Source organism: Triturus cristatus, chromosome 7, assembly GCF_964204655.1.
Source record: "Triturus cristatus chromosome 7, aTriCri1.1, whole genome shotgun sequence".
Classification (NCBI taxonomy): Eukaryota; Metazoa; Chordata; class Amphibia; order Caudata; family Salamandridae; genus Triturus; species Triturus cristatus.
The window spans coordinates 1546744500-1546758420 of record NC_140590.1 but is presented as its reverse complement, the minus strand read 5'-3'; the positions used below and the strand labels follow the sequence as shown (position 1 = coordinate 1546758420).

Here is a 13921-nt window from a genome sequence, read left to right as displayed (position 1 = left end):
GATCAGGAGGTTCCCTAGGTGGATTTATAAGGGGAGCTCCAGCCTGTTTACTGGTACCATCCGTTGTAACCTTACTTACAACGGCCATATTTCTCATTGTAGATTCGATGTTCGCTAGCCTATACTCCAGCTTCCTTAAGGTATCAGTAATGGGTAAAAGGAGAATGCTAATCATATCCCCCAGTTGGGGTAAAAAAACGGTGGAAATAGGCACCTGTGGGATAACTACAGCTGATTGGGCAGGCTCTGAGGGGGTCACAGCAGGGTTCACAGCCGTTAAACAGGTACTAATGGCCGCCGTCTGGCTATGATCTGGCCCAGTTAATAACCCTGAAACAGACCCATTAGAAGAATAGTGGCCAAATTCTGAGTGCTGTGTCCTGGGGCCATTGATCACCCCCACCCTACGCCTTTTTTTCCTGGGAGGAGGGCCGTGAATAATCCCCTTGTTCAGATTCTTAGCCTTTTTTCCTACCCCCCGTCCCGCAAGCCGCGTTTTGTAAATTTTAGAATGACTTATGGCATGTGGGGGGAGAGAGTCGCTGATAACCTGAACACTAGGAACACAGTTTGAGGGCGAACAGTCACGTAACAATAGCGGAACACCCTCTTGCGAGAGGGGGGTGTCGTTTACACCATTACTACCACTATCGACAACAGAAATGATTGGGGAAACAACCTCCGAAGGTCTACGTTTCATATTTTCAATAGAGCGACGACGTTCTAGTCTGCGCTCCTCCAGGGTAGTGTCCAGCTCATTATCCATTACAGAAGGTTTTTTAAAATAACTGTCAAGGGGGCCAGTTACCACTGGCCTTGGTTTCTCCCCAGGCATAACATTCTCGCTAGAAGCCATGGCAATATTTAAAAGAAGAAGAAGAAACTCCCAGTTACCACACTGCAGCGGAGTCACTCCTGGCCCAGCCCAGCCTCGATCGGCCTCGGAGGGTCTCAGAGGGTCCGCCCTTAGTCCGGGCTTTGTCCCGGGTGATGTCCCGCAAACGCGTCCCGCTGACGCGTAATACCTTCAGGTCTTATACTGGCTGTGGATAGAGGGGGCGGAGTCACGGGAAGAGGCGGCAGGTGTGCTGGATGGAACACGCACAGCCTGCTGGTCCTCGCAGTCCCGTCCTCCTGTTCAGCAGCTCTCCGATCAACTTCCAATGCCCAACGGGGCTCCCTGGACACAGGTTAAGTGAGGCCAATGCCCTACGGGGCTCCAGTAGGTTGCAGGCAACACGGGTCAAATACTCCTCTGCGAGCGGCTCCCGCGAAGCGGGGGCCGCGAGGAGTTTTCAGCGGTCAGCAGGGGGCGGAGTCACGGGAAGAGGCGGCAGGTGTGCTGGATGGAACACGCACAGCCTGCTGGTCCTCGCAGTCCCGTCCTCCTGTTCAGCAGCTCTCCGATCAACTTCCAATGCCCAACGGGGCTCCCTGGACACAGGTTAAGTGAGGCCAATGCCCTACAGGGCTCCAGTAGGTTGCAGGCAACACGGGTCAAATACTCCTCTGCGAGCGGCAAGTTAATTGTCAAATAAGTAAGAGCACCATTATGTCACTGCCAGCATTACCCACAGAAATCCTTTGTAATGCCATAAAAGCTACCAATTTACCTACGGTAGCTTGCATTATGTCGGGGGTGGACACCATCATGTCAAAGGATATCCACAATATGCTAAGAATTCTAGTCATGATGTCTTGCCCAGCATCATGCCAAGGGTGGGAATAATCACGACAAGGACGCACACAATATTTTAAGTATGACGTCAAGGAGGCACACAACAGTTTAGGTATGATGTCCATTGTTCTGGAGTGGTGCTGGCATGCCAAAGATCACTCTGTGTGTCCAGGAGCACCAGATGCCGCAGTCACCTGAGTTGCTTAGTTGTAATCTTGCCAGTATTGAGTGTCCAAAATCATTGGGTGTCTTTCCTGGCACAAGATTAAAACTTCAAGCACAAATTCGTCCTATGGCTAAGGGTGTGCATTTCCAACAGTGTTTACTGTGGGTTTTCAGTTTACTCCTGAAGGTAATCTCAAGACAATAGTTCAATCCCTTCTTCTGTCAAGACATGACTATGCCAACTCACTTCTGAACGATCTTCCAAACATTCATCTGGCACCATTGAGTGCTGTTCATTGTCTCTGGAAGCAAAATATTTGATCACATCTCTCCTGTTTTACTATTAATAAAATGGTTACCCTTTAAAGCTAGATCAAGCGTGTCTGTCTGTTACCTACCAGAAACTGAGGTGAAGTAAATAACTGTGTTATGTCAAGTGTTCACAAGTGTAAAACAATAATAAGAAATATTGAAGAAATACTATCAGAAAATGTCACTACATTGCACCACATAATTTGCCTATTCTTGCTGCATAATTTAGTCAAATCTGCTGCATAAATTGGTCCTCTCCTACCACATGAATTCAGTGGGTCTGGCGATACTGTTTGTCTAACCACATCTATTCGCGCTGGGACTAATCATAATTCATTTCAATAAAAGGCTACCACAGGTTATGCAATGTGGGATGATATACACACGGCGGCCTTAATGCTAATTATCTGGACTTACCTCAGTAATAAATAACCCTAGCCAAGAACCTTCGGTTCATCCTTGACTGCAAACTCATCATCACAGCCCAAGTCAACGCCATCAGTGCCTTATACTGAAGATGCTGAGAAAGATTTTCAAATGGCTCCCAATAAACATGCGGAAAATCATCACCCACACTCTTGCCACCAGCATCCTAGACTACTAATAACACCCTCTATGCTGGGATAAACAAGCATATCATTGGAAGGCTGCAGAACATCCAGAACTCGGCAGCCAGAATCCCTCCCAACCTCCCATGACCCTCACACATCTCACCTCACCTCAAGGAGCTACACTGGCTGCCCATATCCAAACAAGCAGATTTAAAAGTCCTCATCTAAACTTTTAAGGTACTTTGGCCCAGCATACCTCTGCTTTCACAAACCTTCCAGACACCTCTGCTTGGCAAGATTCCTACTTGTTCGCAACCCACACATATGGAACACCAGATCCGGCAGCTGAGCCTTCTCCTTCATTGCTCCTAAAGCATGAAATTATGTGGCGTTACACATCCGAGCCTTCTCTTCAATTCTTGAATTCCACAAGAAGCTGAAGACCTGGCTTTTCAAGAGTCACCACATTAGGCCCTATGTTTGGCTAATCTCACACCTGCTCAGCTCCAGGATGCCCTCCTGAGTGACAGTGCGCTTTACAAACCAACAAAACATGGCATGACATGACCCGAGAGAAGCACGTGCACTTTATGGAGCATTCAGTTCAAACTGGTACAAAACCCAGTCATGGCTATAGCATTTTTTTAGTCCTGATGATTGCTTTTGTTTCCCATGTTGTATGTCTGTTTGCCTCTGCGTCCATATCCATAATATTGATGGGCTAAGAGGCTAAACGATTCCCTTATTTGCACTGGGTCACGCCCCATGTAAATGAGGGAACATCCTCTGAATATAGCACTGGCTATACATGTGTGCCAGCGCATCAGTGTTAAAGAAAGGGCTTCGCAAGCATCTATGGCCACTTCTGTAACCGGGGCACTCTGTGTAACATGGCACAGAAGGTTACCTGCTTGACTGCAATTAATGGTTTTACACTTCTCAGGCATGAAAACTGCTCTTAGTTGTCAACAATACTCCTTTCTGATTTTCAAAATGTGTAGCTGTTTTTTAAACTTTTTGATCAATGAAAGTACACAACAAAAGATTGACATGAAAATAAACAGTCACAAAGGTCACAGTATTCAAATAAATAGATGTATGGGCCAATTGCAAGGAGTAAGTAGCCCGTCTAGTGTGAAATGTCATGGCTTAGGTGCAGTAACAGGGACCTCCTTAACTATGAACTACTATTTGAATCTGTTTGGAATCCATGTGATTCTGTTGAAGCCTGCCCTGCTGGAAATTATCACGGCAGGGGCTGTTGAGTATAGAGATCAGCTCTTACTCACAAAATAACTCGCTAGATGCACTGTGTGCCTGTTTGAAAGAAGATATGAGGTATTCTTGGGCTTGTAGGCTGCCTCCAGAATAGACGAAAATTGGGCCAAGATTGGCCCACCAGAACACAGTACATACCTGTGGCCCATCCAGATGAACATTCCTGGAAGCGGGCCTGTACCACAGCCTGTTGCTTTGTTGTTCTTTTCTTGACATTCAGGTGCTACATTCACTTTTGTTATATGCGTTGCGCTTCTCCCTTTGCTCTGCTAATCTCTAGATGCTGATGCCTGTGTTTTTAGGTCTCGCCTGAGACAGCGCTTTAGCGCTGCACTGGCGAGACTTATAGTAAGCGAGTTTTGGCAGTGCAAACAGTGGCTTTTCAGGCCTCCAAATACAGTGCATGTGCGCCGTCCGGGCGCGCGCACCATTTGGAGGCCTGAAAGCACTCGTTTGCTTTCACTTTCGCGGCCCCTTTGATGTCCCGCACCACTGTGCCCGCCCCCACTCCCCCCTCCCACTCCCTCCTCGTCAACTTCAGTGCGCGCTTGTTTATACAATGCAGCCCTGCTCTCCGCTCCCCCGCCTGGAATGCGCTCCCCCCGCCCGTTTCCTCTTCCCATATATTTGTTTCTGTCTGCCCACCCCTCACTCTTAATCTCTGCCTAACTCTTTCTCTTTCACACTTGTGTGCTTTGCATGGATGCGGGCAGAGAACAGTGGTGCCAGTTTAACAAATAGCGTTGGGGTTGGGGCTGTTTTTTGTTGTTGTTGTTAACAGCCCTTGTAAATAACATAATTACATGCAGCGGCTTATTAAATTATTTACTTCGCCTCGTGCATCTTCCCCCAAAGATAAGCAGGCGACACCGAGACAGCCTCATCACAGCTAACTCCCCACCGCGGTGCATAATTCTTTATTGAGGCATATTCAAATGTTTGTGTGCCATTTAAGCAAAAAAGGTCTCTCCCAGACGTTCTGAGCTAAACATGCAATTTAACGCTTCAGGTAGAAGCGTTCAGCGCCGTGCATCCTTTACCAACAACAAAACAAAGCGCACATGAGTTTTACAGATGTATTCTACGAACTCTTCTCGTGTCACATTAATTTTGACAAAGTGTGCTGCTTCCTCTGGGCTCAGTGTAGCGCGCGGTGCGAGTGTCAGTCTCCCCCTCCTTGTATTTATAAACAAAGTTTTACTTACCTTGATCAAAAAATGGGGTTAGGTTTAAATGCCTTCTATGGTGGAACAATGTGCGTCTCTTTCAGAGCAGCCTAAATGTTTTCGGAAATTGCTTTCGCCTAATTAAGGGGCTTATATAGACTGCTATAAGTTTCAGGACCGCGAATGAAGTAGCAGTACGAGAGAGGGGGGGTATACATTTATTAAGTACACTTTTATTGTGCGTTTAGCTCGGTGCCTCGCTGCAGACACAGCTCTGGAAATAAAGGTGTTTAATCTCCCCTCACTGACGGAAGAAAAAATAGCCTGTAACTGATCAAACAGTCAATGGCGTTGAACCAACAGTTTATGGATTGCTGTTTGTGCTACAAAATAAAAAATAAATCACTTACAAATACGCAGATTCGTCGGAGGCGCTGAAACTGATTTGAACCACAGACCAGTTCTGCAAATACAGTACCGAGCCCAGTGCTCACAGAATATGACCTGCATGGCAGACTCTTCCATACCATTTGTCTTTTATTTTTAAATTTTTAGAGGGGGCACATGAACCACGCATGTACAGGAGCAGGGACTATGGCTAGCGCCTCCCAGAATCTCAGAGGTCGAAGGACTTGGATATTTCCTAATTTTTTTTTTAAAATCATACTGTCAGCGACACGGCTCCAGAATGGATCCCAGCAGCATTGCCTTGCAGTGCCAGAGGGTGGCTGCGCAGCCAGGGTGACCCCCCGACACCGGCCCCTGTGAGGGGTTGTGTTCGCACTCTCCAATATTGGCAGCTGGGGTTATTGTACTTGCCAATGCATGCTACTGTAAAACCGTCATTAGTGCCCCCAACCCTCAGCGGGTCTTGTATTATTGATCACTGGCAAGGACAGGTCCACACTGGGATCAGTATTGACTAACTCGGAGTCATCATTTGCCCTGCAATAGGTTAAGCATTTATGCAAGTTTAAACTATTGCCATTGTAAATGACAATGCATTTTATTTATGTCTCAAAAACAAAAAATAAAGAAAAAGCATTGTCATTTACAATGCCAATAGCTCAAACTCACGTAAATGCGAGACCTGTTGCATTGCAAATGCTTGTTAATCTAACTGTCCAAGCCTCTGCAGTGGCCCACACTCCCCCGCAAAGTACATGGGGGGGGGGGGGCGCTCTGGACCCAGTCAAGTTCCTCAGGCCGGGGCCCGCCGCCCGTGCACAGTGCCGGAGGGGGGGGCCCTGAAGCTCGGGCACTCCCGCACCGCCGGGGCTATTGTTACGTCACGGAGCCTCTGCCCTAGGACTCTACCTAGCTATCTCTCTTGCTACCTGGACCTTTGACTCTGGCCGGCTATTGGCTCCCGCCTCCTGTCCGCTGGAGAGCTCCTTCCTCCTGGGAGCTCCCCCTCCCCTGCCGCGTGCCCAGCCACGCCCTCTTTGTGGGCGGGGCTAAACAGACAGCCCTCTGCTCCTTCCAGGGTTTATGCGGCCAGCAGTGTCACATCCATGCAGTGCGCAGCTGGGCGGGCTGCGGGCAGGAGTGAAGGCGTCTGAGGGCGGTGTGATCTGTCAGCTCTGCACAGCACACAGGGGTTCCTGCAGCAAGATGGAACAGAAACTGCATACTTTTGACAAGCCCAAGGTACTGTAAACCGACCTCTGTCTGCAGCTTTACAGAGAGGACAGCGGGCAGGGAAAGGCGCATCCCCTGCATCGTATATAACATCGGGGCACAGAAAAAAATATTATTTTAAAGGTAGAACCTCCTTCCACCCCTCTCCCTCTGGCCATGTGGCAGAGGGAGCCCTGTCAAGAGGGCACGGCTTGAAATTCATCAATGAAGCCCAGTCTGTGTTCATTCAGCTGTGCCCTCTGGAGGTGAGGCTCGGTGCCCGGCTGCCACCACAGCACTCTCCGGCTGTTCAGCATACAGTGCAGCATTCTTATCTGTTGTGTGTGCTTTCACACGAGCAAAGTGCACACATTGAGGCAAGGAATGTGAATGAAATGTAGGAATCACTTCATTGAGCCGGCTGTTGCATAGAACTAGCCACGCGCCGGCGAATAACAGAATAATAAAGAGCATATGTGGTTAGGTGGGCTAAAATAATCATAAACTACGTAGCACGCTCTCAAAAGGTAATCGGCTCCTGCGGTTGATAACAGGTGTTATTAATGCCATGTGGTTTGTCAATGCTTGTTTACTGGCTCCGTTCTCTACTGCGCTGCCCAGGTGCGCTTTGTTTATTTAGCTCGCGAGTACGGCTCGTGAACCATTGGGCTGGTTTACACGACAGGAAGCGTTCTGAACTTGGCCTTGTGAAGTGTGACATTCAGGGGTCATCTGCAGTTCCCTCTGGGGTCAAGTCCAGGATGCTGAAACAGTGGCGTGAGGATCTAGGGGAAAGATGTTGTATGCAGTCACCTTAGCAACTAATAGACTGCCTCGTGGGGTACCACGGACCAATCCGAGGAGCAGCTTCTGAAAGAATGCCTCTACTTTGATCTATTTCCCGCTTCACCCTGAGAAGATAGCTCGGTGGGCTGAAGACATGCAGCAGAGATCTCTGCGTGGTCATTGGGTTACACGTCTCTATCCTTGCAGTGCAACACTGACCCCATCTTACATCATTAAGAAGTTGATGATATGAGCACAAGTGGCTTAATTGTAACACCTTCTATTACCTCCCTTGGATACCCAAAGATTTATATGCTAGTGAAAAATACTTTTTATAATAATTACAAAAATGACTTGAAGGCTGCAGTAAAAATGAAAATATTGTGCTCCCCAGGAACTGTAAGCTTAATGCAAGCTTCACAGAGAACCACTGTCATCTGTAGTATTGCGTCTTAGAATAACCACACATGACTCGACTTGTTGAAGTTTCTTCCACACCACTATTCACCATGGGTGTGTACATTTTAGTGGCAGTGGAAGCAGGCACTGGGTGCTAATTGGCGAGTTGCCATTATATTGCCTGCGAATTATATTTCAATAGGTTTTCCTACTTTGCCCTTAAATCGCAATTCAATTGAACGCCATCTTACTGCCACTTAGTATAGCTTATTGATAAAAATATTGACTTGGTTTTATACAAAGCTCACTACCTCTGTCGGGCTGCTTCAAAGCACTGTACATCAATGGTATTAGTATTATGGAACATAAAGGTACTATTGTCCTCAAAAGGATGATAGGCTGAGCCAACGCTGCTGGTATTGCCTCTAAAACTTCGAAAACAACACCTCTAAAAATAACACTTTACAATTTTGGGTTCTAAAAAATAAATACTTCAAAAAAGGAACATTTCCGAAAGTGTTGTGGGTAAGGTTCCAGCTCATGGAGTTAAGAGTTATGTCACTTAGGGCAGTGGTTCTTAACTTGTGTCTAGGGAGATATAGGGGTTCACAAAACCTACACAGGGGGTCTGTCACTGCTTAGGAAATTAAATAATATTAATAGACTAATGAGGTGTATATAAATAAAGAAGCAAAATATACAAATGAAATTTTTTAAACATTCTGTAAATGTGACTTAATTTGAAGGTTAAAATTAAATTATTATCCTCAGATTGATCTGTGGGTGCAGTGAAAGTGCATGAAACATAATATAGTATGGACGATGAGTGGGCTCAATTATATTTAGAAAAGCTCAAACTTTCCTATTAAAATTAAAATGTAGTTATTTTTGTATATTTGTGCGCAAATTATATAAAATGTTTCATCATTTGTGTACTTGTTTGTTTAATGAATGCTTGGCTCTGGTTTTTTTTTTAGTATTGTTTTGTGGTTCAAATCATTGAAAATGCTTAGGCCTGGGTTCCCGGCTTCCTGTAACGTCTTAGTGGGTGTCCCAAGATTCCAGTAATTATTCAGTGGGGGGCCCTGGGTTTTAGTAATGATTAAGTGGGGGTCCACAGAAGTCAAAACGTTAAGACCCACTGATTTATGGTAAAAGGAGAATTGTATGGGTTAGGGTTTGATGTTAAACTTTAAGGGGATTTGGTATAGGGTTAATGTTTTGGAGTGTAGGGTTGAGGGTATGTAGTCTAGGGGTTAAATATAGTTATACATGTATGAGTTTACTCACAGGGTTATGGTTAAAAGGATAAGTATACAGTGTTAAGGGTTTGGGGTATATATGATTAAGAACATGGGTAAAGGGTTAACATCTATGATTATAGTTCTTTAGTGTGTTTAAGGTGCGTTGATGACTGTCCCAGTTATTTTTAGTCTTCTCTGATCAAAATAACGAAATTAAGTGTTCACTTTTCACAAGAATGCTGCACTACATCGTTTTCTGCAGTCTGCCGCCAATTAGCTGCTCAAACTGTAATTGTTGCAGGCTGTCATTTCTGGCTTCGTTAGTCGTAGTTCAAACACAACTGGATTAGAGCTCCCTTGCTATCTGGAGGTGAACACAGGCGCAGCTGAATCGGAAACAGTAGTTTGGCTGCTTTGTAAAGCGCTGCGTTCACCTCAATGAGCTATGATGCGATAAGCAATGAGAAATTAAATAAGAGACTGTCCCTGGCTTTGTAGGTACAGAAACGACATCTGCACACAGTGTTCTTTTTGGGCCATGGCCGTTGGGGAATGCAAAGGAAATGACAAGGAAGGGTGAATATTTGTGGTGGCGCTGGAATAGTCTGGACACGAGTGTGCTTTATCATATCAAAGTACTTTTTAGGTAGTGATCCATACATATTCTAAGCGATGTAACTTACATATGTTACTCTCACTTAATTTAGTGGTGCTCAGTTACCAACTTTGGAAGGATGAAAGGCTAAGACGTATTTGCCAGAATTCCAACTCATGGCCTGCAGAACACAGAAATAGTCGGCAAAAGGTGTTGAACTCACTGAGCCATCTTGCAGCAAAAATAATAACTTGTTCCTTGGCAGCACAACGTGCAGTGCAATTTTGGTCTTCAATCATGGGCGTGACTTGGTTAATTATGCTGATGAGCTGGCAGACCGAGACTCGTAACAGGGGAGTAGCAGTCCCGTAGATGTTGTAATAGTGTGAAACCTACTTATTATGATGCACATGGTACTCCAAATCCGCTTCCTATGCTCTTAACCCCACACTGTATGCAGGCTCTTGCCCCTACATGGCCTCATTGCTGCTTGATGACTTGGCAAATCCGGGTCACGTACAGTTGGGGTACTTTATCTCATATATTGTGCACCGCTACTGAAGCATTTCCACCCTCTGTTTTTATTTAATTATTTTGGATGATTTGCACTATGAGTGTGCCTCATGCTGGCTGGAGAGGCAGAGTAAGTGCTCGTGAGCTATAGTGCTTTCTGTCTCAGTGCAAAATAGTTCAGAGAATTGTACACGATTGTGTACAGGGATAAGGATGTTACAAAACCGGGAGTACAGAGGTCAGTGATAAGCTGGATGGCTTGAACAGCCATCAGTGAGATCATAGTTTACAAGGATTGCCCCAGAGAGTGGCATTTAATGATAACATAGTTTGTGCTGACTAACAGGCCTCTGACTCTAGGTGCTGCCAGTTCGGAAGCAGCTGGATGAATGTTTTGATAACTAAATAATCCATCATGAGCAAGGCCATTTATAAACTGGGCAGAACCCGTGACAGTGGTGGAGTGAGTAAAGTGAACGGAGAAAAACACAGAGTGAAGAGGGAAAAAAAACTAAAGATGAGAGAGAGAGAGAACAAATAGAAATGCAGTAGAGGGTCTAAGGGATGAAAAACAAAGCTAGAAAAAAAACTGGAGACAGAAGAGAGGCAAGAGTGAACAAGCGCTGACAAAATCAGTCGTTTTGGCTTTTGTTTAATGAAAAAGACTACCACGTGGTTCTAGTGTATGCAGACCAGGTACACCATAGATAGCAGCAATGACGTATTGCAGCATTTGCATAGCGCCTCGAATGCCCCAAACCACTTCTGGGTGTTTAAGAATGACTATAGCTTTGTTTGTTGTGCTTGTTCAATAGAGTGTGATTTTATGGCGTGGCCCGAGTGGCAAACATTCGTTTGTCATGCCCGAGACTCAGAGGGCTACTCTACGCATGTAGTGGTGAACTTAAAAGCATGGAATGTGGCAGATATGTAAGAAAGACAGAGTCACGGACGTGCTAACCGTAGTTCTATAAAGTAAGGTTACAAGTGTAATTGTAATTTTATTCATGTAGCGTTTATTACCCCTGATGAGGCATTGAAATGCTTTATGGCGAGTAGCACGCTATTCCTGAACCCACGGTTAGTGGTTAATCCAGTGGTCATTGATTTATGTGCTCTCACGAAAAAGTTGCGTGCATTTACTCCAGCTACTTTTTGATAGAATTATATTAATACCAGTTAGATGTGATCTTTAGTGGGGGCTGTGTGGGTTCTGGTGAATGGTGGGTGAGAAAGATATCAGGAAACAAAAAAAGAGCAAGGGACTAAAGGAACCGCTCCTGGTCCCCCAAGAAATGATATCATCAACACAAAAGGAGCAATTCCAAAAAGGATTACTGCTATGAATTTGCTTAAAAGGGAAAATAATTTTCTTTTTAAGAGGAACCCTCACTCACCAACCTAGTTAGTGACATGCTTCATCATAGGGTTCCCACCCGAGGGGCCGAGCGCTTATCGGGTGTGCTACAACGCCTGATTACAGCGGAGCGGGTTGTTTGTGCAATGTGAAAAGTGAGTGGTGATTTTTTTTAATTATCTTATGCACCCAAGGAGTTTAATGGTGGGGTCATAGGACAAGAGTAAAAACAGAGGTGGATGTTCTTTATGTTTGAATTGACCATTGACATCCGTGATAATTAAGTCAAAGACCTGCGTCGCACGGGTCAGGTCGCGTCCCCAATAGACTGTACCATCCCCGGAGCTGCATGGGTGGATCACTTTTCTAAGATCTATGCGGCTCCACCTTCTGCGGCGGCCATTCCAATATTTAATAGCCCCCCACGGGCCGATGTATCACTATCTGAGGTTATGGAGGCCATCGCACAGAGCGCGGGGAATAAAGCCCCTGGCCCAGATGGCCTCCCAATTGACATTATTAAGACCCACCCTGATTTATGGGCCCCACTTTTACTGAATGTTTTTAAGAATTTAAATTTTACTTCCTTACCACCTCCAACCTGGTCATCTAGTATCATAGTGCCCATCTTCAAGAAGGGTGACCGTTCCCAACCATCATGCTACAGGCCTATCTCCCTTAGTGACAACACTTTAAAGATTTTAGGGAGAGTACTGTATAATAAAATCCTGTTATGGGCCGAGGACAACCAAATTTTAGAGAGTTGTCAGCTGGGTTTCCGCAATAAAGTGGGAACTGCGGAGCAATGCCTTAATCTGAACCTTATCTTGGGCAAGTACACCGTAGCACGTAACTGCCCAATTTATCTGGCCTTCATGGATTTATCCACCGCTTTTGACCTTGTTAATAGGTCATTACTCTGGAAGGCCTTATTGGATTACGGCTTGGATGAATCGCTGGTACACTTTTTGGCCTATTTGCATAGGGATCTGAAGGCCTGTGTCAGGATTAGCACTGGGGGTGAGGTTTCCGAGCCTGTTACAGTTAACAGAGGGGTTAGACAGGGATGTGTCCTAGCCCCCCTTTTATTTATAATATACATAAACGGCCTACACAAACATTTGGTCTCTTTAACCGGTGATGTCCCGTCCATAAAAGATAACCTTCTTCCCGCACTGCTATATGCAGACGACGCGGTCCTTATGGGACGCACCCCAAATGCACTACGTATATTGGTGAATGGCTTTGTTGCACATATGGATTCCCTAGATCTGAAGACCAATTTTAAAAAGTCTTTTGTAATGTCTTGCGGCCCGAAGAGGCACCATATTGGCAGCATAGTTGTGGGGGCAGAAAGACTGGGGTCAACTGGCAGTTTCCCGTATTTGGGAGTGGTCTTTGCTGCGAACAACTCCTGGAGTAGGCATATTGCCCACGCCAGGAGTAAGTTCTCAAAGTCCATTAACTCAATTTTGAGCCTCCCCCGTCCAAAACTGACCGGGGCATTGCCTGCTATCCTAAAAATATACAAAACTCAATGCGTCCCGGTTGCCACTTATGGCGCTGAGGTTTGGGGTACTGCCAGTTGCTCAGACATAATTACTGAGGAACATAGATTTTGTAGGAAACTTCTCTGTGTTCCCATTACTTCCCCACATTTTATATGCCATAGGGAATTGGGTTTGCATTTTATAGGGGATTTTATCCGTGCCCGTCCAGCCCTTTTTTGGCTGTCGATCTGGAAAAACCCCGCTGCCAAACTGACTAGGGACATCATTGAGGATTGCCTCCGCTGCGACAGGGGTATGACCATTCCCTGGCTATCAGGAGTGCATAGCATTTTTCGCAGCGTGAACTCTGAAGACATTTTTCTTAAACCCTCTACCACTAAGCACCCCACTAAATGTGAATTTAAAAAAGTACTTTATAAGTTATTTGATGTCGAAAGGGTAGTAAGGGAGTCCTTGAAATCTAGTGTTTCTGGTTATTTAGCTTGCAATTTTATAATACATCCCACACCCAGATATTTAACCCTGCCGTTGAGTCATTGGGAGCGAGGCCTTATATTTCGCCTTAGGGCAGGCACCATCAAGCATGCACTTAGTTTCCCCCTATGGAATTTTAAGGACCAATGTGTTGAGCCATGCCCTTGTGATTCCCAGAGCAGGCAGACAACTCTACATTTTTTATTCTTCTGTAAATTTTATATGAAGTATATTAAATGGTTTTTAACTCCGTATTTTAAAAAAACAAAACC

General features: G+C 45.5%; 1 protein-coding gene across 1 annotated transcript in view; it reads left to right on the top strand.

Moving 5' to 3' along the window:
* The first annotated feature begins 6633 nt into the window (after positions 1-6633).
* The window catches only part of ADA (adenosine deaminase), a 266233-nt gene continuing 258945 nt past the window's right edge, over positions 6634-13921 (top strand). The window contains exon 1 of the mRNA XM_085619334.1: positions 6634-6800. Within this exon, the coding sequence (XP_085475460.1) occupies positions 6642-6800 (159 nt within the window). The 5' untranslated portion in view covers positions 6634-6641. The remainder of the gene's footprint in view (positions 6801-13921) is intronic.